Genomic DNA, 24,814 nt, shown 5'->3' with positions numbered 1-24,814 from the left:
TGTTAAAACCTCAGCACCCTGAACTCTCCTCTCTCAGCCCAGCCTGCCCTGGCTGGCTTTCCCCAATGTGCAGCTGTCTCCTCCCCACCCAGGACCAGCTGTGAGGCACAGCTTCACTTGGGACAGGATCTGCGCGCCACTGCAGTTCAGTCTGCAGAGCTCCCCTCTCCTGCTCCGTCAACTCCGACCTGGCCCCCGACCCCAACCCCAACCACTTTGCAGAGCGCCCAGCAGCGCCCCGCACACGCAGTCTGGGCGCCCCCACCGCGCAAGCTCCTTCCTCCGGTGAGCAGCCTGTCGCCTTTCCCGGGCCTCTTCCCCAAGCAAGACCATGCTATTCTGGGGCGTTCTCCTGGCCGTGGAAGGTAAGGTGGCATGAACGGGACATTCGGGGGGCGCTCTCGTGGTGACCCGCTCATTCTCCCTCGGGGTTCCCTAGTGGCTGGCGGGTTAGCGGTGCCTCTAATAACATCTATTGGGTTATTCGCTGAGCCTCTTGTTCTCAGTTTCCTTGCCTCCCCATGATAATCCTGGGGTACCGCTGGGGGACTTTGGGGGCTGAGTCGCGCTTGATGGAGCGGACCGTTGCTCATCTCTTTCCTGCCTACTCCCACCACAAGTACTCCCCTATCCCGCTCATCGTGCCCCGAGTTGGAGCAAGCTCCCTGCTCTAACGTACTGAAACTTTCTTTGTGCCCTCGCAGCATGGCAGCTTGCGGGCTCCCTGAGGATGTCCTCCGGTTCCTGCACCTTTGAAGTGGACACTTGTGACTTTGACTCCGAATCTGCTTTCCAGCCTTGGATCTTAAATGAAGAAGGTAAGGGGCTTCTGGGAGAGAAAGTGAAATTCTTCTGCTCTGCCTGCTGCCTCTGTCACTCCAGGCAACTTGCACTGAAGTTCAGAGCCCTTTGGGGGGGAGAAGAGAGTGAATTGCATCCTCCTTCAGCAGAGCAGCGCGAGTGAGGAAGGTGGACAGTGCAGGCAGCCTTTGTTTACCCAGCCTTGTGGGTAGAAGCTTTAAGTTTGTTCCTCCCTCCTTCTTCCCTCCACAACACCCCCCACCCCCACCCCCAGCGCTCCGGGGAAATGACTCAGATGTGATGACTATCACTCTGCCTATGCCTCCACCTTTAAGATCCATGGACACCTCTTTGGGAAAGTGGGATATGCAGGCTCTTTTCCTGCCTGCAAAATCCGTCTGTAACTCTGGGCTGGGGCCTCTGGCTAAATTCTCACGTGTTGCTCAGCCTTTTGGGTCACATACTTTGAATGCAGGGTTATGTACTGGGTTTCTTTTTTTAAGCTGGTGTTCTGTTTCCTAGCCTCACTGCAACATATCATGAGTCTAGTGAATCTGAGGATTTCCTGGTGTATCTTTGAACCCTTTCTAGCTATGCACAAATATAAGTCATTTTCCAATAGCAGGAACTGGGAATCTTCTCTTTTTCCTTTCACTTGTTTTACCTTCTCAAAAGCCTGGTGGCCAGACCATATAGGTAGAAAAGAGGCTGGCTGGGTTCCTAATCTTCTCCACTGTGTTTAGGCTCCCAAAGAATTTGTGTAGAATCCCTTGAGAAAGCCAGAGTCTAGAGTCCTTTATAAGCATGGATCAACTAAATTCATAGTTTATTCTGTCCCTGTTGTCTGTCTGGGACTTTGAGGTCATTCATTTCTCTGACCCTGGCAGGTAGGTGATATTAATCCCAAACAACAGTGAAGAGTATATATGAGTCTTAGAATGTATAAGTGGCTAGGTCATTTCCATGGTTAACTGTGGCCAGCTGTAAACTGTATATTAGCAATAATGGTAGAGTTAACTAGTAATACTCACCTCTGATTGTTGCCCATTCTTGGCCCTTACTAACTTTACTTAGGGTGAAAGCCATTCCAAGTTATGTGCGAGATGCTGACTTTGTTGATGGTCTTCAGATAGTCTCTTGTGGGGTAGGAGAGATAGCACAGCTGCCTTAGATGCAGAAAGACAGTGGTTCAAATCCCTGGCATCCATATGGTCCCCCGTGCCTGCCAGAGGCGATTTCTGAGCCTAGAACCAGGAGTAACCCCTGAGCACTGCTGGGTGTGATTCAGAAACAGATAGTCTCCTGTATCTCACCCTACACCATTTCCCTAGACCTGATTGTAAGTGAAAGGCTTGGAGAGAGTTTGGAAAGGGCCCACAAAACTACTGCCTTTGGAGAGCAGTATATTTTAACACAGTCTTCATCAAATTCAGTTGCATCAGAATTACCTGGTGGACAACTTAAGAGCCATTACTGGGTACTGCTGTCTGCATTTGGGGTCAGGATTCAATGGGTCTGGAACTGGGACTGAGTGAGAATTCCTGTTTCTAATAATTTCCAGGTGCTGCCTCTGCAGCTGGTCTGGACACCATACTATGAGAACAAGTGGCCATTGCAACACATAGATATATGCAGGCATGCATGAGCACACACATGTACATGAGTGTGCATAAACTCACACATACATAGACATGACTTCACTGATGAACCTGAGTTGGCTGGGATGAAGAGGAAAGAGCCACTCATTCCACATCTAGAACAAAAGCCTTCTTTAATCTAGTGCTCTCAGCACATCTCTTACCTCTCTAGATTCCTGATTTTGCCAAAGAAGAAAAGGAAACAATGAACATCTCTCTTTTACTTAGAAATCTCACTGAGTACTGGAGACCTCTGGCAGCCTGGGGCCCCATTCACCCTGCCTCTGGTCAGTGGGCAAGCTGAAACCTGCCTCACCACTGCCTCTCAGACCACAGGAAGCAGTTCTGCTGAGCTGGCACCTCTGTGCCAGCAGCAGTTAAACTGTGTACTTCAGGGAAAACAAGAAGATGCTTATAGGAAAAGGTGATTATGGTTTCGTAGTATAAAGAAGGCATAGTTTCTTTTCTTAGCTTTCTTTTTGACTTCTAACAGTCACCGCTTTCTGGCTCAGGCCTAGGACTCCTGGCTTGGCTGGACGAAGCAAATCCGGCCTCTCCTAAGCGCTCTAGGTAAGGCAGGAAGTTTAGGCATATATCATCGCAGATCAAATTTTTCAAATGTCAGAACTTGGACCTAATAGTCCACTCCAAAGGAATTATGAAGAGGTGTAAGCCATCTGATGCAGTTCACTGCTGAGAAGTCATGGCTAAGAATTTCCATTATAAACCCATTTCCAGGTTGGTAAAGATAATAAATAATATTGCTCTTAAAATTTGGCAAGCTGTTCACCAGCTTCTCTGCAAATTTACTTCCTCTGCCTTACAGAAAATCTTTGAAGTTAGTTCTCTCTGCCTTTGCATGTTGAATTCACCTTAAAAAGATATAGGTTTCAGACACTTTCACCCCTCAGTGTTGGAAACACCAACCATACTTTTTATATGTTGGTGAACATTCAGTGAAAAGAATAATGTACAAGCTCCTTGAAAGGAGTTAAGTAGGGAAATTAATCTGAAAATTAGGATTTAACACTGGAGAATTAAATCTGATACAATTACAAAAGTCCCCAAGTCTCTTCAAAAATATTTTCCACGCTGCCCAAAATTTTATGTGTGATCCTCTCTCTTGACTTATTTAGAATATTTTGGTCTTTGAACAGTTCAAATGACAACTTCACTGTTCCTAGTTCATGGCAATTTTGAAATATGACTTTATCTACATTGGGCAACGAATGTGTGTGCTTTTGTTGTTTTTAGTTTGGGGACCACATGCTGGCTCTGCATCCAGGAGTTACTCAGGGTGGGACTCATTGGCCATGTAAGGCAAAAGACTTACCTGCTAAACTACTATTCGACCCTCAAATATGTGAGATATAATAGTATGGTATTTTGATTTGGTTTGTGTGCTAACATGTGGGGTACCCCCAGAATAAGATGGCACTATGCAGATCAGCCAAAGTTATACCCTGGTCTTGTCCACTTTCTATTTCTACCAAATAATTGCCTTATTTACTAGATTTCCCAGATTTTCAGACTTAGGTTTTTTTTTTTTTATTTTTATAGAATAACCAATTTTGCCTAATTTGTGAAGGAAAGTGAGATTATATTAGACTAAGATTTGAACTAAAATTTCAATTTTAAGATTGAATTTAACCCAGGAAAGTAGAGATTCATTAGGGATTAGGTAAGGTTGAAAAAAGGAGAGATCCATTTTATCCTAGAAAGGTCTTCTATATTTGTTCAGTCATGCTTTACAAATAATTTCTATAGGGGTTATAAATAATTTGCCTTGTAACTGGCCAATTCAGGTTTAATCCCTACTATTGCATCTGATTCCCTGAGCCAACCAGGAGTGATCTCTAAATATAGAAACAGGGCTAAACCGGCTAACCCCAGAGTACAGCTGGGTATAGTCCACAAACTAAAACAAAAACAAAAAAAACAAAAACAAAAAAAAACAACTAAAGAAAGTTTGTCTATTCATTCACTGTCTGAGAATTATTAGAATGCCTTTGAACAATTGTTCTCAATTGAAACTGAAACTTTTTTTTTTCATTCTCCTACTGCCAGTTGTGGAATGTTGCAGATTCCTAGACATTATAAGGTTGGCCCTGAATGGAAAAGGTCACAATTCAAATAATACACCTTGTTGACTTAACATGTTTTACCTAACTCCATTTGATCAACTGAGCAAAGCACTAATCCCAGTGCTCACTGCTCCAAAGTTAGGCTGTTAGAACACTAAGCCACTACAGAAGGATAAAAAGGAAATCAAAAGCTCTTGTTGGGAAGAATTTCTTCCCAGTGGGAGTGGTATTGAGTGAATATCTCACAAAGAAGTATCTGGATAATATTTGTATCTGGGAGCAAGTGATGCTACTTAAGGTAGCAAGTCAGTTCTCGGGGTTGGCATTTTAATAGGGTGAAGCTAGGGGCTTCTGGAATGTGCTGAAGTCATGTTGTAAGTACATTGCATATCTCATTTGACCCCTCCCACCACCCTTTTTTATCCCCAAACTTTTTTTCACTTACAGGCATTTAATTACGAGGTCATATGAGTTTTGGTTCTGTGCCCATACATTAGTCCTGCCTGATGTTTGTTGAGGAACACCAACTTTCAAATCTGGTCCCCAGGCCTTCTTGGGTGAAGACCTATTCCCCTTTCCATGGATGGCACATCTTTTTTCTGACTCTGGAGGGACCCATTCAGCACCCTATCTTCACCTTCCAGGTATAAATGGTCATTCTTACTTCAGTGGCCTGCTTAAATTTGTGTTGTCTCAGTGGTGATTATCTCTGTGTGTTATATGAACAGAAAGGCCACTTCTTGATGTGCTGAGATTGTGGAGCAGAGTTGGATAAACTGAAGTCAACCTTAGAACCTGACATGTTATTTCTGTGTATGATGTCAAGTCACTTCATTGCCAGTGCTGTCAACAATGTGTGGCACTATATGCTGTGCCTGGGAACAATAATTTTCCCTAGCTCTGCCTGGAATACTAGATCCTAGAACAGTCTCTATGGCTCATTAAGTGCAATGGCTCCTCCTTTACTGAGGACCAGATCAGGGCCCAGAGGTCTGCCAGCCATAGTCAGGGACTAAGGCAATGGTAACCTAGAAACAAGGTCTCTGTTTCTCATATTGCTACCTGTTCTTTCCTTCAGTGTTGCTACTGCCATCATACCTACTTACACTGGGTTTTGAACTCTAGAGTTTTGATATATTAGATTCTATAGGTTAGAAACTCTTCCTTAGAGGTCTGATTAAATTACACTCTGTTCACAGAATATGGGTTCCAAAAGTAGATTGCTTTGTTATTGAACAAATCCACAAATAAAATATGGAAAAATCTCTCATGTGTGGCAAAAGTTGATGTACTACTGGAATGACTTCTAGATCTCTTCTTTCACTTTAAATGTGAGAAAAGAAAAATGCTCTTTTGTTACTGTGTACCTTAAATATCACTGTAAAAATTTTGTTATTCACTTCTGGTCACAATAAAAATTATTTAAAAAATTCTTTAGTATCTATGGTTGCACACATGATAAAGTACAAAGTACTAGCTCCACTTAGGTCCTTCTGGGTTTTCTCCAAAAGATATTTCAACTTTTCTATCCCATTAATTTTGAATGTGCTGTTTATTCAACATTTTTCATGTTATTATTTCTTACTATTCTGCTATTTTTAACATTACAGTTTTTAATATTTTAATATTCTAATATCCTTATTATTCTGCTATTTTTATTCCTTGGGCTACTTAAACTCTACCCATATTTAAATATGGCTTTCTTGAAACATATCCTGATTCTGGCAGGCAAATAAATGACCTTCCCTTCACTTGTCTCATGATTATTCACTTTACACTTTGTAAATTTATTTATGTCTCTTTTTCAGATACTGTGACATATCCTCCTTGCCCCTCCTACTCTCACCTTATCCACTCTCACCTTATCTGAATATGACATCTCTGAGAGCAGAAATCACAGTCTGACCAAGGATATGTGATGTAAACAGATACTTTGTGTTTGTAAGAAAAAAAGAAAGAAAAAAAGAAAGAAAGATAAAAGAAAGAAAGAAAGAAAGAAAGAAAGAAAGAAGAAAGACACATGAAAGAAAGACAGAAAGAAAAACCGAAAGAAAGAAAACAGACAGAAAGAAAGATAAAAGAAAGAAAGAAAGAAAGAAAGAAAGAAAGAAAGAAAGAAAGAAAGAAAGAAAGAAAGGAAGGAAGGAAGAAAGAAAGAAAGGAAGGAAGGAAGGAAGGAAGGAAGAGAGAGAAAGAAAAGAAAGAGAAAGAAAGAAAAGAGAGAAAGAAAAAAGAAAGAAAAAGAAAGATAGAAAGAAAGAAAGAAAAAAAGAAAGAAAAGAAAGAAAAGAGAGAGAAAGAAAGAAAGAAAAGAAAGAAAGAAAGAAAGAAAGAAAGGATAGAAAGAAAGAAAGAAGAAAGAAAGAAGAAAGAAAGAAGAAAGAAAAGAAGAAAGAAAAGAAAGAAGAAAGAAAGAAAGAAAGAAAGAAAGAAAGAAAGAAAGGAAGAAAGAAGAAAGAAAGGAAAGAAATAAAGAAAGAAAGAAAGAAAGAAAGAAAGATAGAAAAGAAAGAAAGAAGAAAGTAAGGAAAGAAAGAAAGAATGAAAAAAGAAAGAGAAGAAAGAAAGGAAAAGAAAGAAAGAAAGAAAGAAGAAAGAAGAAAGAAAGAAAGAAAGAAAGAAAGAAAGAAAGAAAGAAAGAAAAGAAAGAAAGAAAGAAGAAGAAGAAAGAAAGAAAGAAAGAAAGAGAAAGAAAGAAAGAAAGAAAGAAAGAAAAAAGAAAGAAAGAAAGAAAAGAAAGAAAGAAAGAAAGAAAAGAAAGAAAGAAAGAAAGAAAAAGTTAGGAAGACAGGAAGGGAGGAAGAGAGGAAGGGATGAAGAAAGAAGGAAAGACCTTTGACATTTTCCCTGTAGTAAAGGAGGCTGTGCTTTCTACTATAGACTTCAAAGATATTATAGGCTTATGTTGTAATGTCCAAATATAACACTGAAGCAGTTTTTCAGTTTGCTTCACCAATACATGAACTGCCTCATTCCTACATGCCAAGGGATAAATAGCCTTGGATTTTTACCCACCAGGGTTTCCTGATTACTTTGATCTTCTGCCATCATAAGCAATCACAATGCAACTTTGAGGGTGACACTGCATGCCGTAGAAAGTATTCTTGACAAGACATAATTAGGCCTTGAGCTAAATTTCAAGAATTATTTCTAAGAGACTTAAGTACAAGTTCTAACTCTAGAATGGTTACTAATTTAAGTTAAATGTCTACTAATGAGCAGACAGGAAACTTGTCTGCTTCTGGAAAAGGCTTTATTTCATATTGTTTTAAAAACCTAAGATTTTAAAGGACAAGTTTGCAGTATAATGATATGCATCAGAATATTTACTTTTAGTAAGATAATTTTTAAAGTTTTATACCATTACATTGTAGTATCAGTACCACATGTGGATCGTGTGTTTTTAATTTATTATTTATTTTATCCCAGTCTGCTCTGCCACTTTTTCTCCTCAAATAGACTTAGTTTAGTTATCAACATCCACTGGTTCTTCTCTTTATTGTGTCCATGAATAATACATTTTTGTGAGGGGTCATACCCGGCAGTGCTCAGGGGTTACTCCTGGCTCTGCACTCAGAAATTGCTTCTGGCAGGCTCAGGAAATCATATGGGATGCCGGGATTTGAATCACTGTCTTACTGCATGCAAGGCAAAAGCCCTACATCCATGCTATCTCTTTGGCCCCCTATGAATAATGCATTTTATTGAAAAAGATTCTAAATATAAAAAGAAAACAAAAAACAACAAAGAAAAAGATTCTAAATACTATTCCATCTATATATGAGAATTTGAAATGCCTACCATCTCTAGGTACAATCCCTAGATTGTTCTTAGAATGCAGGATGGTCAAAGTTATGACCCCTGTTCTTGGGATCAATAGGAGAATAGGAGAAAACACAATAGGAGGCAATAATCCAATAGGAGGAATAGGAGAAAACACAAATGTATAATTAAGTTAGAGAGAAAAAGAAAGTTTTTACTCATTAGGTTTCTTGTTGCAAACAGCCCAAGTTAGCTGTTTAAACAAAAAAGATGTTTGTTGGAAGGCCATTTTTTCTCAGAATTTATAAGAAGTCTAAACAGCCATATTTGGCTAGATATAAAGAGATGTTAAGCATAGGCAAGGTCCTTCTGGAAGGAGCCATTTGTATTACTTTGCCACTGCACATTTGTTATTATCCAACCTATTTATAATTCTATTTTTTTGTTTGTTTTTAGGCCACACCCGGTGATGCTCAGGGATTACTCCTAGCTATATGTTCAGAAATCGCCCCTGGCTTGGGGGACCATATGGGACGCCAGGGGATCGAACTGCAGTCTGTCCTGTGCTAGCGCTTGCAAGGCAGACACCTGGCTTACACCCAGTGCCACTGCTCTGGCCTCTTTTTGGATCCTTTTTTTCTATTCATAATTCTATAGACAATGACTTATGATAAGGCCTGTCATCTAGTACAGGACCTGCAAGAAAGTCAGTTTTGGGGGAAGGGGTGAAACTATTGGCAGTGCAGAGGTGATGACTACCCACTTAAAAAAAAAAGTGAAGAATTGCAATTAGGACCGGAGAAGTGGGAGGAATCAAGGGCACACACAAAATTAAAGGTTTAGTAGAATTTGAGAAGTTAGTAGAATAAATAGATTTTTAGGATTTATTATGTGGAAGTGATATGTCGAAAGTAACATAATTTCTAGGTTGGTAAGTTGATTGCCAACACAAAATAATTTCAGCAATAAGAGAGGTTGGAAAGGAACTGAAACTGGGTACATTAGTGGAGGGAAGTAGACATTGGTGAAGGGATAGGTGTTAGTTAGTACATTGTATACCTGCATGAAACATGATCATAAATAAATTTGTAATTTATTGTGACTCAATAAAAATCTTTTTAAAAATTTTAAAGAGAGAATTACAAGAGAATAGAAAATGAATTTGCATAGAAAATAAACTAAGTTCTGAGTTGCCAGGTCAGCCTCCAGGTGGGGCATCGAGAACTTTGAAATAAACATCAACCAAAGTCTGGCCAAGATTGTCTGTGGGAATCTTCAGTATAAATAGAGTGGTTGAAAACTTGAGCAGAGGTGTAGACTACATAAAGTAAAAATAGAAAACTATTATAAAGTAATAACAGAATGAAAGCAGTTTTAATCTTGTGATTTAAGGGCACCTAAAGAGATGATAAGAAACAGAAGGAACTAGATATGTAGGGGGAATTAGGAAAGTGCAAATAAGCTAAAGAAATTGTGGTTACAAAAAGAGGTCAATAGGACTCAATGCAACAGGAAGCCTTATGTGTTGGAATGAGAAAGAAATTCAGTCCTTAAATGATGGTAGTTTTAGACAAATGGGAACCAAAATGTCCTAGGTAGAATTAATGAGCAATGTCAACAGAATACATTTCACAACAACAAAAATGTTTTTGTTGTCTCTTTCAAATAAAGTTTCAACCAAGTAAAAAGATTTTTTAATTTTATTTGTCCTTTTTTGTAGTTTGTTTTGTTTTTAGAAAATGGAGATTGGGTTTGGAATGGTGGAAGAGGGCCAGTAAAAAAACAAAAAACAAAAAACCAAAACGAGTGTTAGAATAGAGAGGTTTCCTCACTACCTCTGCACTGAGATCTAATTTCCATTTTATTATTCTGAAACCTACACATAAGAAAACACATTTCTTACGTGCAAGTTTTATTTCTGAAGAAAAAGAGTAAAGGATGTGGAAGATTAAGCTGAATTTATGGTAATTATCATGCATTCTGGAACTTATTTTAAATCAAAAAGAAATATTTTAAGCTACAGGTTCTAGGTCTGTGAGAATATTTTTGTTTGTATGTTTTTGTTTTTGTTTCTGTACCACACACAGTGATGCTCAGGAGCCACTCCTGTCTATACACTCAGAAATTACTCCTGGCAGTGCTCAGGGTACCAGATGGGATACCAGAGATCACATCCAGGTCAGCTGCATACAAGGCAAATGCCCTATCCACTGGACTATAGCTCCAGCCCCTAGGTCTGGAGATCTCAGTTTATGTTGACCTCAGAAGCTGCATGGTATCTTTTATCTCAGTTGTAGAACTTGTTCCCAGTGTGAAGTGAGAACCCTAAGGAAATAGTATGTAATCACTTCCTCCACAGACAGGGTCTATGATCTCTAGGTAATATATTTCAGGGCACCTTTCATGTGCATTTATTGCCATCATCTCTATATGTACGAAGAATAATCAACATTTTATAAATGAGGAAACCTAAGATTAAGATTAAAATAGCATGTCCAAAGCAACACAGTTGTAAAATTTAATATTAATTAAACCCACCTGCCTTCAAAAACTTGAGCCTCTATTTGGTTCTTGGATTTCTCCCATGTATGAGAAGTTTTATACGTTTGTATTTCCAGAGGTCAAAAAAAAGGAAGAGATACCTGTAGGTTTATACTTCTCTAGAAATAGTAGAAAGTATCTGCCAACTATCTAAAAGCTGCCAGCATCATATCTGTTTGCCCTGAGTTCAAAGCTTAGCTACAAACAGTGGATAGAGGGTACATTGTGAGTCATTAAAAGGAGGCAGCAAGCAGAGATGGGTAAATCTCATTTCCCTGTGCTTCCCATAAGGATTTAAAGTTTACTTTTAGTATAATTTGAAGGACCTTGTCAGTCCTCTACATAACCTTGGCAGAGAATATCAGCAAAAATGTAGTTTGACCTAAAATATTATGGCATCTTAAGGAAGACTCCAAAACTTCAAATTCCTCCATTCTTGCAGTCAAATAATGAAGAGAAAATATAGATAAATGATTTTTTTCAAATCAGTTGCCCTACTAGAGAAGCATTTTGGTACTTGTTCATTCAATTAACTCTTAACCAAACGGTAATGATACTAGAGAGTGATGTGCTATATAACCTAGCTTGATGCTCAGAAAAATTTCCATTCCTTATTTGAAAAAATTTTGCCTCACTGCCAAGGAAAGTTGAAGTGTTATTTGGGGCCATGCTTCTAATGAACATGACTTTAATATGCTTTAACTTCTCTGAGAAGCCACTTTCTTTACTTAGCAATTGTTTATGATGATGACCATGTAGGTAAGACTATAACCTAAGACGTTTTCATTTTGAAGTTTTAACAATATTCTATTTCTGTGACATTATTAGAAATAAATAATAGAGTGCTGGAGAACCCCTTAAAGTGAGCTTTAACTCTTTGTGATTAGCTAATTTAAAATAGCAAACTTTGGGAGCCGGGAAGGTGGTGCTACAGGTTAGGTGTCTGCCTTGCAAGCGGATGGACCGCGGTTCGATCCCCCGGTGTCCCATATGGTTCCCCCGAGCCAGGGGCGACTTCTGAGCACATAGCCAGGAGTAACCCCTGAGTGTCAAACGGGTGTGGCCCAAAAACCAAAAAAAAAGCAAACTTTAAGAAAACTGGTTTTTCACTGAAAATCTCAAAAATCAGGAATAAGTATCTAAATTTTTTTTAATTTTTCTAAAGCTTCTCTTCTTTTATATAAATTCTAATGAATAAAATATGCGTTGAATATTGGTATGTTTTAATAATAAAAATTTTTAAATTTTATTGAAACACCATGATTTACAAAGTTTCTTATAATACAGCTATTCCTGATATTCCATGTTCCAACACCAACCAGTATAGTATTCTCTCCACTGTTGTCCCAGTTTTCTACCCTCTCCCAAGTCTGTCCCTGGGAAGGTATAAAAATTTTACTTAATATTGCTTGTTACAACAAAATAGTAATGATTCCCTTGAAAAGAAAACTTAATTAGAACACTTGTGTAAATTTTCATATTTTTCAAGGGATCGTTGTTATTATCTGAAGGTTTACAAGCTGTTTGTTGTCAGTTGAGCATTCTTGGTTTTGTTGAATTTAGGTGGCTTCTATGAATATCTTACATTTGATGCATTTCAACTGGACTGTCAGTATAGAAAAATATTGAAGGTGTCAAGTGGCTGTACATGTGCTCTAGGAGTTCAAGGATCTGTGGAGCTGGGCCAGTGAGCTGATGGGTGGTGGGTTCATGGGTGTGGCTGCTGAGCTACAAGAAGTATAGAAGTGTGAGAAAAGCTTTTCCTCACACCCATGAAGGCAGCTTCCTTCCCTGACTCAAACAAAACAAAATAAAACAAAACACCCTAGAGTTCTCAGCCTCCTTCCCAGCATACCTGGAATTTGGAGGGGTTAGATGTCTCTTCAGAGATCAATGGGAAAATGGGGAAGTTGTACCATTGGCATGGTAACAGTTGTGGAATTGCTGAGACTTCAGCAGAATTGGGGGTTTGCCCCCACTCCTCCCTTCCTGAATTCCCTCAAAGCTATCTGTCCTGAGACTGGTATAACCATGAGTTTTTGCAGCTTGGCTGCCTCTCTTTCAAAAAATACATGAGCCTATGGTGCTGGTTGATGTACAGACAAGGAACCAGAATATGATTCAGTTTGCTTGTTTGTTTGTTTGTGGCCACACCTGGTAGTGCTTAGGGCTTACTTTTGGCTCTGCACTCAGAGATTACTCCTGGCAGGTTCAGTGCATCATATGGGTATAAGGGATCAAAGACAGGTTGGCTAAACACCCTATTTTTGTACTATTGCTTGGATCCACACAATCTATTTTTGATCTTAGGCATATGGATCTATTTTCCATATGCAATTTCTTTTGAAACTCTGTTTTTTATAGAACATAAATATCAAGTTTGGAAGATATCCCTCAATTTAGAAAACATATCAATAAGTACCAATGATGCATTTAAGCCTTATCCAAATGGTCCTCTTGTCTATTAAGCTATTAAGCAACTTTTGAGAGAGGACAACATTGGTCATTTTTATATAACTTAGAGTGGAAAGCTCAGTTATAAAGTAAATTTTTTCTGGCCCTCAAGCCTGTTTTATGCCTAAATTCAGCTACTCACAATTAAAAATTGCTGGAAAATAAAAGACTTCCAAATGGTTTATATTTTTAATTAACTCCAATCATTTGTGGTTAGTTATCAGGAAGTCATTTATAACTTGTGACTATATTCCTGTCATAAAATAAGTGAGGGCACATTTATGAGGGAGTCTCTCATTGAGCATAATATTAGCATAGTATTCTAAGGATTCTTAGAAATTTATTGTGGTCTTAGAAAAATAGATAACATTCCCCATTATTCCACCCAAATATGCAATGCATTACAGTCATGCGCCAAAAGCACTGTATTTGAGACTCTAAGATTTAAGAACTTTCTTCTTTAAACATTAAAGTATATAATAAGGCTGGAGAGTGAACTTCAGGAATTCAAAGTTTCAATCTCTTTTTTTTTTTTTTTTTTTTTGTGGTTTTTGGGTCACACCCGGCAGTGCTCAGGGGTTACTCCTGGCTCCATGCTCAGAAATTGCTCCTAGCAGGCACGGGGGACCATATGGGACGCTGGGATTCGAACCGATGACCTCTTGCATGAAAGGCAAACGCCTTACCTCCATGCTATCTCTCCAGCCCCTCAATCTCTTTTTGGTTTCAAAACCAAACCCTAGCTAACTTATACATTTTACTCTCAGCTGGGAGCTAAGAATGATTCCTGTCACATTGTCACGTTGAAATCTGTTTTTAAATAGATGTATCATGGCCATTTATATATAAAATTTTATTTAGGTACTGTGGTTTATAAAAGTGTTGATGGTAGAATTTTGTGAATAAAACATTCAGTATCACATCCTCCATCAGAGTGTCCAGTTCCCTCCACCATTGTCCCTTCACCCCCACATCCTCTCCCTTTAATAAGCTTTATACTAAAGACCAGTTCTCAGTGTCAATAATCATTTTTACGTTTATCTTTAAGTATTATTTCAAAATTGTTTAAAAAAGGACCACAGTGACATTTACAAATATTTGCAAGGCACAGGGTAAATGTGTCACCTTTGTGCCAAAAGATAGACTCAGTAAAAACTGAGTAAAATGATTGCTGTAGCTCCCATTATTTGATAAATTATTCTATTCTAAGCACTGTGCTAAGTGCTCTGCACATTCTACCTTATGAGTTCTTACATGACCCAATGAAGAGGATACTTATTATAGCGATTAAACTAGGACTTATATTTTATTTTTAACATTCCTGATGTCACAGAGAAAAATAACTGATGCTGGATTTTAATTTATATTTGTTTCCAAAGACTTGGAAAACAATGATTTTTCCTTTATTTCCTACTTGTCTTTTCCATGGAGATTCAAAGGATATTGATAATTAAAGTAATAGTACTGGGGTGGGGGCTGAAGAGATAGTATAGTGGGTAGGGTACTTGCCTTGCACACAACTGATACCAGGAGTCATCTCTGAGTGCAGAATCAGAAGTAAACACTAAAGAGGAGTAATCCATAAATACCAACTGGGTGTGACCCTCCAAACAAAACAAAACAAAACAACAATAATAGTACTAGTTAAATTTGGGCTGGATAGTACAGCAAGTAGATGCTTATATTGTTTATAGATAATCTAGTTCATTCCGATTCAGGGGAGTTAGTACTATTTTCATCCTTATTTTATTTCACTTTGATTGTGGGGCTACACTCAGTGCTGTTCAGGGCTACCTCCAGTTTATTGACTGGAGTCACTCTCAGTGTTGCAGTCAAAGATGGGTGAGGGGCATTTGATGCCTAAACCTAATAGAATCTGCTGCATGTAAAATATTCACTCATCCCACTGAGCTTCTTCCTCATTTAGAAGCAAAAATAAGTGAGGCAATAGAACCTCCCAAGCACAGATAACCTAGGTATTTTAGACAGTATTTTATAAGATAGTATTTTATAACAGATTTTTAGGCTGTGGTCTATAAAATATATAGTAATTATATTATTTCTTCTTCCTTTGGAAGAACTCCACTGGACTGAAAGTGGGAAACTTTTTTAAATTTTGATATGGATAATAACAAATAATATTTATTCCAGATTTCACCTTGTATGGAGGGAGCATCAAATAAACACTACTTTAAGAAAACAAATCAAGTTTTTCCTTTAGTGATAGAACAGGGTCCTGGGACAACAGAAGAATTTCTGGCTAATTCCAAGTTCTAAATGAGATTAATTCCCAAAGTAATTCCTATGAGAACCTCATGCTCAAAGCATCCCCACAATTTCCTTGCAGCCTCTGGATAAATGCCAAAAGCACTTTTGTTTCCTGATAATTCTAATGGCCTTGTTAAGAAATGAGTCGAGTCTTCATACAAAATTTAAAAAGCAAAAGTTGTCTGCTTGGGCTATTAAACAAAGTAGAAAATCAAACTAGTAAAGATGTAAGGACTAAAGGCAATTATTGAGCTCTCTATCTCTTCTTTTCCTACTCCTCCTCTTTTTCTTATTAAATAATTTATGTCTATTAACATAAATTTATGGAAACAAAAGACATAAATTACTCCAATGATTCAATGAGGAAAATACTCTATAGATGAAAACACTAAAACTTAAGGAGGTTTTATATTGTTTTAACATTATCAGCGGATTTTATAAGATGTGATTCTCTGTGAAAATAAGGGTATATAGCCCATTATTGAGGGTAAATATACTTAATTCTATTCATTAATATTTTTCTACCTGTACTAGGCCAGAAATGCAGCTATGTGACTAATCAAAATATGTGCTTTCAAGTAACTAAAGAAGAAATCGGATGAATGAATAGTAAGAATGTATTCTTGGGAAAGTATCATGGGAATGAAAATGAAAAAGGTCTGGGAACTCAAAGAATAACAAGAGTCTTCTAGAATGGAGCCAAATTGTTATGAGAAGGACCCATGATAGTCCTTGATATAAAAATGAATTGCAGGTGGATAAGACTAATATGTCATCGATTTTAGCCTATAACAGGTAGTTACATATGTATATATAACAGGTAGTTAAATATAACAGATAATAGGAAAAGCAATTCAGATGATTAAGGAAAAAAAAACTACCAAGGAGCCTGGTTTAGAAGGAGCCTAGAATCTCTTTTGACAGGTATATTGGCTACACAAAGAAAAAACATATACGTTAATTTTGTGTTTGTCACTTGACCTCAGGCATTGACCACACACATAATAAACAGAAGATACACCTCATTAACCTTACTAACACCATGGACAGTAATAGTTCAGGACACTACAATAAAAAATTGTCTGTAGAGTCATTTCTCAGGCTCAGAGAGAAGGCAAGATGTCAAGTTGTTTTTTACACTGACTTTGCATGACTGAGTCTCCTACTCCGTCACTTTGAACTGGCTACACAATAAACTTATATTATAATTTATCTAAAAAGAATATCAGGGCTCTCATTCTTGAGTTTTGAATAAATAAAACTAAAAGCAAATACCAGAAAGATGGCTGAGTGGTAGAGTCCATATTTGACTCCTTGTAAGGCCTTGAATGAGATTTCTGTCAGCACTTGTACCAAGTGTAATCCCCAATAACAAAAAAAGAAATAAAAAAAATCATAAGAAAAACAAAAAGGACTGGAGCAGTGGCACAAGGGGTAATGCATCTGCCTTGCCTGCACTAGCCTAGGACGGATGGTGATTGAATCCCCCGGTGTCCCATATGGTCCCCCAAGCCAGGAGCGATTTCTGAGCACATAGCCAGGAGTAACCCCTGAGCGTCACCAGGAGTGACCCCCAAACCAAAAACCAAACAAGCAAATAAACATAAAAACATCATAAGGATCTAGCAGTGAAAGCATATTCTTAGGCAACTTATTTGTGACTTTAAATCTGGGATTCTCTTCTTCCAGAACTTTATTATAATATCATCCCTTTTTCATTATCTCACTCTGAACAAAAATATTTCCTACTTCCCTGAGTTTTCTGGCACAAGTATAAATTCTCAGTCCCTTCTACATTTCCCAGTTTTCACACTCTCTAGAGTATATTAGCTCCACTATAATTGTCTTAACTAGATTTCATTTCAATTATAAGTTTTGTGAGAGTAGGTTCTAGAAGAAGTCTTTCTTCTCTTATCTTCCCTTTTCTAGAAGAGTGTCTTTCTTTTTTTCAATATTGTGGTTGGGTTTCTGTCATGTAAAGAACACCCCCCATCACCAGTGCAACATTCCCATCACCAATGTCCCAAATATCCCACCCCACCCCTGCCTGTACTCTAGACAGGCTTTCCACTTCCCTCATTCATTCACATTGTTATGAGTCTTCTCTTCTCTTGATTTTTATTTTTTATTTCTATTCTTTTTAAAAATAATTTTGCTCTCACTTATCTAGATACAGATATATTACAGTCAACTATGTCAACTCTCTGCTATAACAATAGAATCAAGAGACCCAAACTTCAACAATCTAAACTTAAAATGGCCTGTTATACTAACAGGCTAGGGGCAAAGGGTGGTGGTATGGAATGCACTTGGGAAGCATCAGTGGAGGGAGGTCAACATTGGTGGTGGGATTGGCCCTGATTCATTGTATGTCTGAAACCAAATTATGAAGGACTTTGTAAATCACAATGGTTTCAATAAAGTAAAATAAAAATTTACAGAGTGATCAGAAAATCAAAGAATGAGTGCAAACAGATGCATCAGGAATAAAAAAGAATCTTTGAGTCCTGCTGTTTCAATGGCATCAACAATACCTTTGTCTGTTGTTTTGAGTCACTATTCCACTAGAAAAGCAGACATTTATTGCCCAGGCCCTGAGTGGCATTTTCTTTTGGCAAATGTGGCAAGTTATTTTTATAATAATAAAAAATGTAACAATTGTTTTTTTTTTTTTTTTTTTTGGTTTTTTTTTGGGCCACACCCGGTGACGCTCAGGGGTTACTCCTGGCTATGCGCTCAGAAGTCGCTCCTGGCTTGGGGGACCATATGGGACGCCGGGGGATCGAACCGCGGTCCATCTCCTAGGCTAGCGCAGGCAAGGCAGGCACCTTACCTCGAGCACCACCGCCCGGCCCCCAATTGTTTTTTTTAATTTATGTTTTTGTTTGCTTTGGGGCCACACCCAGCAGTACTTAGAGTTTACTCCTGGTTTGTTCTTAGGCTCTTGTCAGGTTCATGGAGGGAGTTCCAGGGATTGAACTTGGGTCAGCCACTTCCCAGGAATGGATCAGAAACTGTGTATGTGTGTGTACGTGCATATGCATGTGTGTATGTGTGTGTAAAAGAGAGAATTAAATGCTTGAACTAGTCTGTACTCTAGATAAACTATTACAGAATACTGCCAGTTTTTCCCATTCCTGCATGTGTGTGAATTATTCAAATAATATTCTTAATTTTCTTCCCTTTCTCTAATATGCACCAAGTTGAATCTGAAATCCATCGTAGTACTCGAATTCTACACCATGTGGGAAACATTCTCCCTTATTAGCACAGATTTTTCTTTTAGGACCCCAGTGACACAAAACTCAGTGTGAATTTCTTAAAGATGTTTGAAAAGAAATTGCCAAATAATGAATGTGAATTTCTGGACATAGTTTTTCTACAGTCTTATAAAAAATATTCACGGGGGCCGGGCTGTGGCGCTAGAGGTAAGGTGCCTGCCTTGCCTGCGCTAGCCTAGGACGGACCGCGGTTCAATCCCCCGGCGTCCCATATGGTCCCCCAATCCAGGAGCGACTTCTGAGCGCATAGCCAGGAGTAACCCCTGAGCGTCATCGGGTGTGACCCAAAAACCAAAAAAAAAAAAAAATTCACATAGCATACTGCGTTTCTAAATCCTTCACTCTCTGGAAGTCTGTGAATATTAGTATTATAACTAAGAGTCTAGATCTATGTCCCCTAAATTCCCACATAGATATACCTACAGTTACTAATTGCTATATTTATCATGGGCCCTGTGTTCTTTACAAACTTTTCTTCATTTTCACTTGCAACCAGTCTCTGAATTGGTTGTGGATGAGAATATAAGAGTTCCTCATGATGAAGTAGTCTAATCCATGTCACATGCACAGAAAGAGCTGGAGCTGAAGCAGAGTCACAAGGCTGGGGCCTGAAGGTTTGCTAAGGTATCTATCCAAAGCACTTTCTTAAGCACTTTTAAACCTTTCTGAAAGCACTTACTACTCTTATTTTATAGGTCATATTTAAGAACTACTTTTCCTCATATCCCTTAGTACAATGCGCTGCACTTGAGAAACCAGGGGTGATTTGGGCCAGGCAAGTAAAGTACTTTCTGGGATGCAATGGTTAAAGGGCACCACCAGTAAAAGATGTTACTCAGCAGTCAAGCTGCCTAACACTTGAACTCTGTTTTATAATGAGAAATTAGTACAAACATTCTATGATGAACAAAAGACCAATAGTTGAAATAAAGATAGACTCTGACATTGCTTTCTTTTAGTCCATTTCTGTAAGAGGAACTAAACCTTGTTAAAGGTCTGTATAATGGACTCACATGAGCTCAATGCATAGCTATTGATCCAGTAATCCAATGTTACTGTTCAGGTTTCTCTGTCAAGTCAGATGATAAAATTCTTTACCTTGCCATGTTCACAAAGACAGACTGTCCATGAAAAGCTTGATTCAGCTGTGATGGTCACACCCACCCAAGCCTGGAACCAATGCCAAAATCCCGTGTTATTCTAGCTTTAGCAGCTCTCTCTCAACAGATAGCAGAGGTTGAGTTCTAAGCTTTTCACTGACCTTGACTCTCTAAGATTCTGAAGTTCTAGGACTTACTCTTTTACTGTTATTTTTCCCATTACTCTTTGTTAGTAAAAGCAACAAGAATACTTGTTAGTACTTCAAGAAATTGGAGTTTTCATTTTGGTAGGATATAACTGAGGGATAAATAAGCATATACTTTTGAAAAAAATATATATGTATGTTGTATATATGTGTCTATAGTATTTTCCCCATTAGTTCCACTTCCCACTAGAACTAGGTAACAATAAGAATTCAATTGATGGGGGAGGTGCTAGGGCATTTGTCTTGTACGAGGCTGACCCAGAACAAACACAGATTTGATCCCCAGCATCTCATATGGTCCCCGAGCCAGGAGTGATCTCTGAGTACTGAGCCAGGAGTAAGCCAGGAGTACTGCCAGGTGAAGTCCCAAAAACCAAATGAAAAAAGAATTCAATTGATATTTGCGAGTTGATCAATAGGATTGTAGGATATGAACCACAGAGAGAAAATGATTTTAAGTTTATGAATTCACACCTGAAATTACTATTATACTTTATAACTTATAAAAAACTTTAGACAAAATAAAATATGAAGGTCTAATATATGTTCATTTATGTTAAGCCCATTTTCTATACATTTTTTCATTTTTTATATTTTCAACACTGCAATCAGCCAAACAAAACCTCTGTCAGTGGAATCCTTGTTCACAGTCACTATTATAAATCATCAGTCTGTGGTCTAAGTGTGCACTGAACAGTTTGTCTTTTCAGCAGTCTCAATTATAGAATGAATCACCTCTTTCAAGGAAAATTTAATCTCTCTAAAGAGATAAGTCCAAAAGTCAAAAGAACCAAAATGTGAAGATGAAACTGCATGATCGCAAACAGATCTATCAGAAATTAACACTTCAGGAAATGGAGATTTTGTGGCAGTTAGGGATTGGGTAGAAATGTCTTTCTTCTTTGGATGTGGAGTTTGGGCATTGTTGTTCAGGAACTAACAGATTTACAAACTTAATTGGCCTACTATTTCACTTTTTATAAAAAATAATCATTCAGCAAGAAATCTACCTTTTTTTTAGTATTTTTATTTATTTAAACATCTTGATTACAAATATGATTGTGATTAAGTTTCAGTCATGTAAAGAACACCCCCCTTCACCAGTGAAACATTCCCACCACCAATGTCCCAAATCTCCCTCCACTCCACCCCACCCCCATCTGTACTCTAGACAGGCTTCCCAGTTCCCTCATTCATTCACATGATTATGGTAGTTCTCAGTGTAGTTATTTCTATAACTGCACTCACCATTCTTTGTGGTGAGCTTCTACCTTTTCTAAGCAAACAGAAACTACCTCCACTTGCCCAGAAGATAATATTATCCTTCATTATTCCAGCATCCTCCCAGGTAGTTCAGAGCATCTATTTGGGGAAACCCAGGAGCTGATGAAACAAAAAGAACTGTCTCCATGGTAATGAATCTTAGTATTGCCTAACTATAATTTACCTTGACGGAAACAAATTAGAAAGAGTTTATCAAATTAAGCTCACCCATCAACTCATAGATTTGTTTATCAAATATCTACCAAGGACCTACTAAGGACTTATGTCAAATGCTGGGCTTAAGAGTAAATAAAGTATCAATCCATTTCACATGAAGTATGAATCCTAGCAGAGACCACTGAAGATCAATGATGTAACAAAGTATTATGGAATAAGTGAAATAAAGTTAGTTTTTGGTTTTGTTTTTTGTTTTGACTTTTGGTTCACATTCATTATTGCTTAGGGTTTATTCCTGGCTTTGTGCTCAGGAATGACTACTGATGGGTTTCAAGGCCATGGATCAAACCTATGGTCAGCAAAGTGCACAATGGAACAGATGTTGCCCTTTACAGAAACTAAGGAGAAAGGAAAAGGTGTAACTGCGAAAAGGGGAACATGGTAATCATGGAACATGGTTAGGGGAAATAAAATATTTCTGATTTGGATAAGTTATCTTAGAGGTTCTTGATAGAACTTTAAATAAAAACACTCAGTCAATGGTTGATATGTGTCTGTTCAGAGTGAGATCTAAATATTGGCTCATATGTAATACCCCAAACTGAATGGTCAGAGAGGGAGAAAGTAGAGATAAAGCTGAATGTGCTTGGAAGCATTCCAAGATACACTGTGAATGTATAGTGAATGTGTCTTCCAGGAAGACTAAAAATACGTGGACAGTAGATAAATAGCAATCGAGACATAGGGAATTCTCATAAGTCTCAGAAAGAGAGCTGAGAGTAGCTGAAGAGATAGTGCTGTGGGTAAGACACTTGTCTTGCATGTGGCTAACTCCACTTTGATTCCCCCAAACTGCATGTGGTCCCCTGACCACCATCAGGAATGATCCTTGGTAAGAAAGCAAAGAGTAAGCCCTGAGTAACATTGGGTATAGTCCCCCCAAACGAAAAGGAAACAAAATAAGAGTATTTCCAAGCGAGACTTAACTGTTGAATGAAATAGAGAAGTTAGATAAAGAGAGAAGAAAACCTTGGATCTATCAACATGAAGTCGTTTCTTTTTTTAAAGAACAATGATAAGAATCAAATAAAGAGGGGCCGGCGAGGTGGCGCTAGAGGTAAGGTGTCTGCCTTGCAAGCGCTAGCCAAGGAAGGACCATAGTTCGGTCCCCCAGCGTCCCATATGGTCCCCCCAAACCAGGGGCAATTTCTGAGCGCTTAGACAGGAGGAACCCCTGAGCATCAAATGGGTGTAGCCCCCCAAAACAAAACAAAACAAAACAAAAAGAATCAAATAAAGAATAGTAGTTTTTCTTTGTCTGAAAGAGACAAGTTTTATGATTTTTTCCATGAAGACATTTTTACTATTTTTTAAAAAATTGAATCACTATGTGATACATAGTTGCAAAGATGTTTTGTTTCAATGGTTGAGTTTAAATCAAACCATGTTTCAACACCCATCCTTTCTCACCAACAAGGTCCTCAATTTCTCCCTCCCCACAAACTGCCTCTCTATTTCTCTTTTCCTCCCTTTATCCTTTTAGGCAGTGTGGTTATCAATACTATTACTGAAAGAGTATCATACGTATCACTTCGCCTTCTTTCAGCACCCAGTTCTTCTTCAAAGTAATTATTTTCAATTGTCATTATCATAATGGTCCTTCTCTGTCCTAACTGCTCCCCTCAACTTTGTGGCAAACTCCCTACCATGGAACAGTCTTTGTGGCCCTCATTTCTGGTATTTGTATATTATTTTATATAATTTTTTGATATTGCATATGAGTGTGATCATTCTATGTCTGCCCCTCTTCCTCTGACTCATTTTATTCAGCGTGATACTCTCCATCTCTATCCATATATAAGCAATTTCATGACTTCATTTTCCCTAATGGCTGCATAGTACTTCATTGTGTAAATATATCATAGTTTATTTTTTCCTCTCATTTTTTCTTAGGTACTTATGAAGTTTTACCTCTTGAAGCACATAGATTATAATCTACTATCTTTCCAATGTTGGCCAAACTGATAAGTGTTGCATACCTTGGCATAGAATTCATTCATTTTTTGTTATTTTATTTCTCTCAAAAATAGTCCAATTTCTTTACCTATACTTTATAGAATTAAAGAATTACTTTATGGAAAGAGATTGATATTAGTTTGTTTATTTTTGGTAAACACCTTTAACACTCAGAATATAATCCCTTGCTCTGCATTCAGTGATCACCACTGAGGCAGCTCAGGCAAATATATGCAGTGCTGGAGATCAAACCATTTTTGGCTGTATGTAAGACAAGTGTCTTACCTGCTATACTGACTCTCTTGTTCACATTTTTTATTTTATGATAGAAGCAATGGAAGCCTAGAAATGAAGAATAATAAGGACTAACCAGAATGCAGGAGTCTTTACATTACATGGATGCATTATGAATGATCATATAATTCTCTATTCAAAGTCCACTAACGTGAATATTATTCATAGAGTTGACCTAGGTAAGCTTGAAGTAAAGACAGTCTAAATCCTAAAGGTTTTTGTCTCTGCATAATGAAACCCACTTAATTGATTATGTGATTTTAAGATAGTTCTGAAAGTCCTAACATACTATTGATAAAAGTCTAAAGAACACTCTTGTCCTTGCTTGTGACATTCTGTCTTGCATGGTATTCTTCCTACTTGCTCATTTCTAACTTCCAGAAGATTAACCAGCTCTCACTTCTTATGAATATACCAGAGAGCCTATTAGCTTTTTACACTTTAGAAATAAAACATCCAGGCTTTCAGCCTCAACAAGTTTCATGTACACAAGGATAAAAGTGGTACATAGAGTAAAAAGATGTTTGGCATGAGTTTTTATCAATAGTTGGTCTGTTTAGTGATTTAAGAAAAAAGTCAAGCAGAAGATATCATTCTTTAGGGGAACTTAAGAAAAAATACTTGATAGAATCTCTATGGCTCTAAGAAACTTGCTTGTTAGCTCCTTACTGAGAAGCTGGATCAGAGAACCAGATATCAACTTCTTTTCAAGCATGACCCCCCAGGGGTCTGAGTGTACTGAGCAATGTGGTCTTCTACAGATGTTTACCTTAAGTTTTATTTTAAGCAACTATGAATTAAGGAGAGGTCCTTAATTTATTCTTAATAAAGAATTCATAATATTCAAATGAATTTACTTTTGTGGATACACACTATAAACTATTGCATAGTTGTGAGCTTATAAAGAGAATCAAGAGGTAAATTAATCTT

The 24,814-nt window shown here is 37.9% G+C and overlaps 1 protein-coding gene across 1 annotated transcript in view; it reads left to right on the top strand.

The window, feature by feature from the left end:
• The first annotated feature begins 331 nt into the window (after positions 1 to 331).
• Positions 332 to 24,814, top strand: part of MAMDC2 (MAM domain containing 2) — a 127,327-nt gene continuing 102,844 nt past the window's right edge. The window contains exons 1-2 of the mRNA XM_049770816.1: positions 332 to 365; positions 705 to 818. Coding sequence (XP_049626773.1) covers positions 332 to 365; positions 705 to 818 — 148 coding nt within the window. The remainder of the gene's footprint in view (positions 366 to 704; positions 819 to 24,814) is intronic.

Source organism: Suncus etruscus, chromosome 3 (assembly GCF_024139225.1).
Source record: "Suncus etruscus isolate mSunEtr1 chromosome 3, mSunEtr1.pri.cur, whole genome shotgun sequence".
NCBI lineage: Eukaryota > Metazoa > Chordata > Mammalia > Eulipotyphla > Soricidae > Suncus > Suncus etruscus.
Note: the sequence above shows the minus strand (reverse complement) of the source record. Positions and strands in the feature narration are given on the sequence as shown.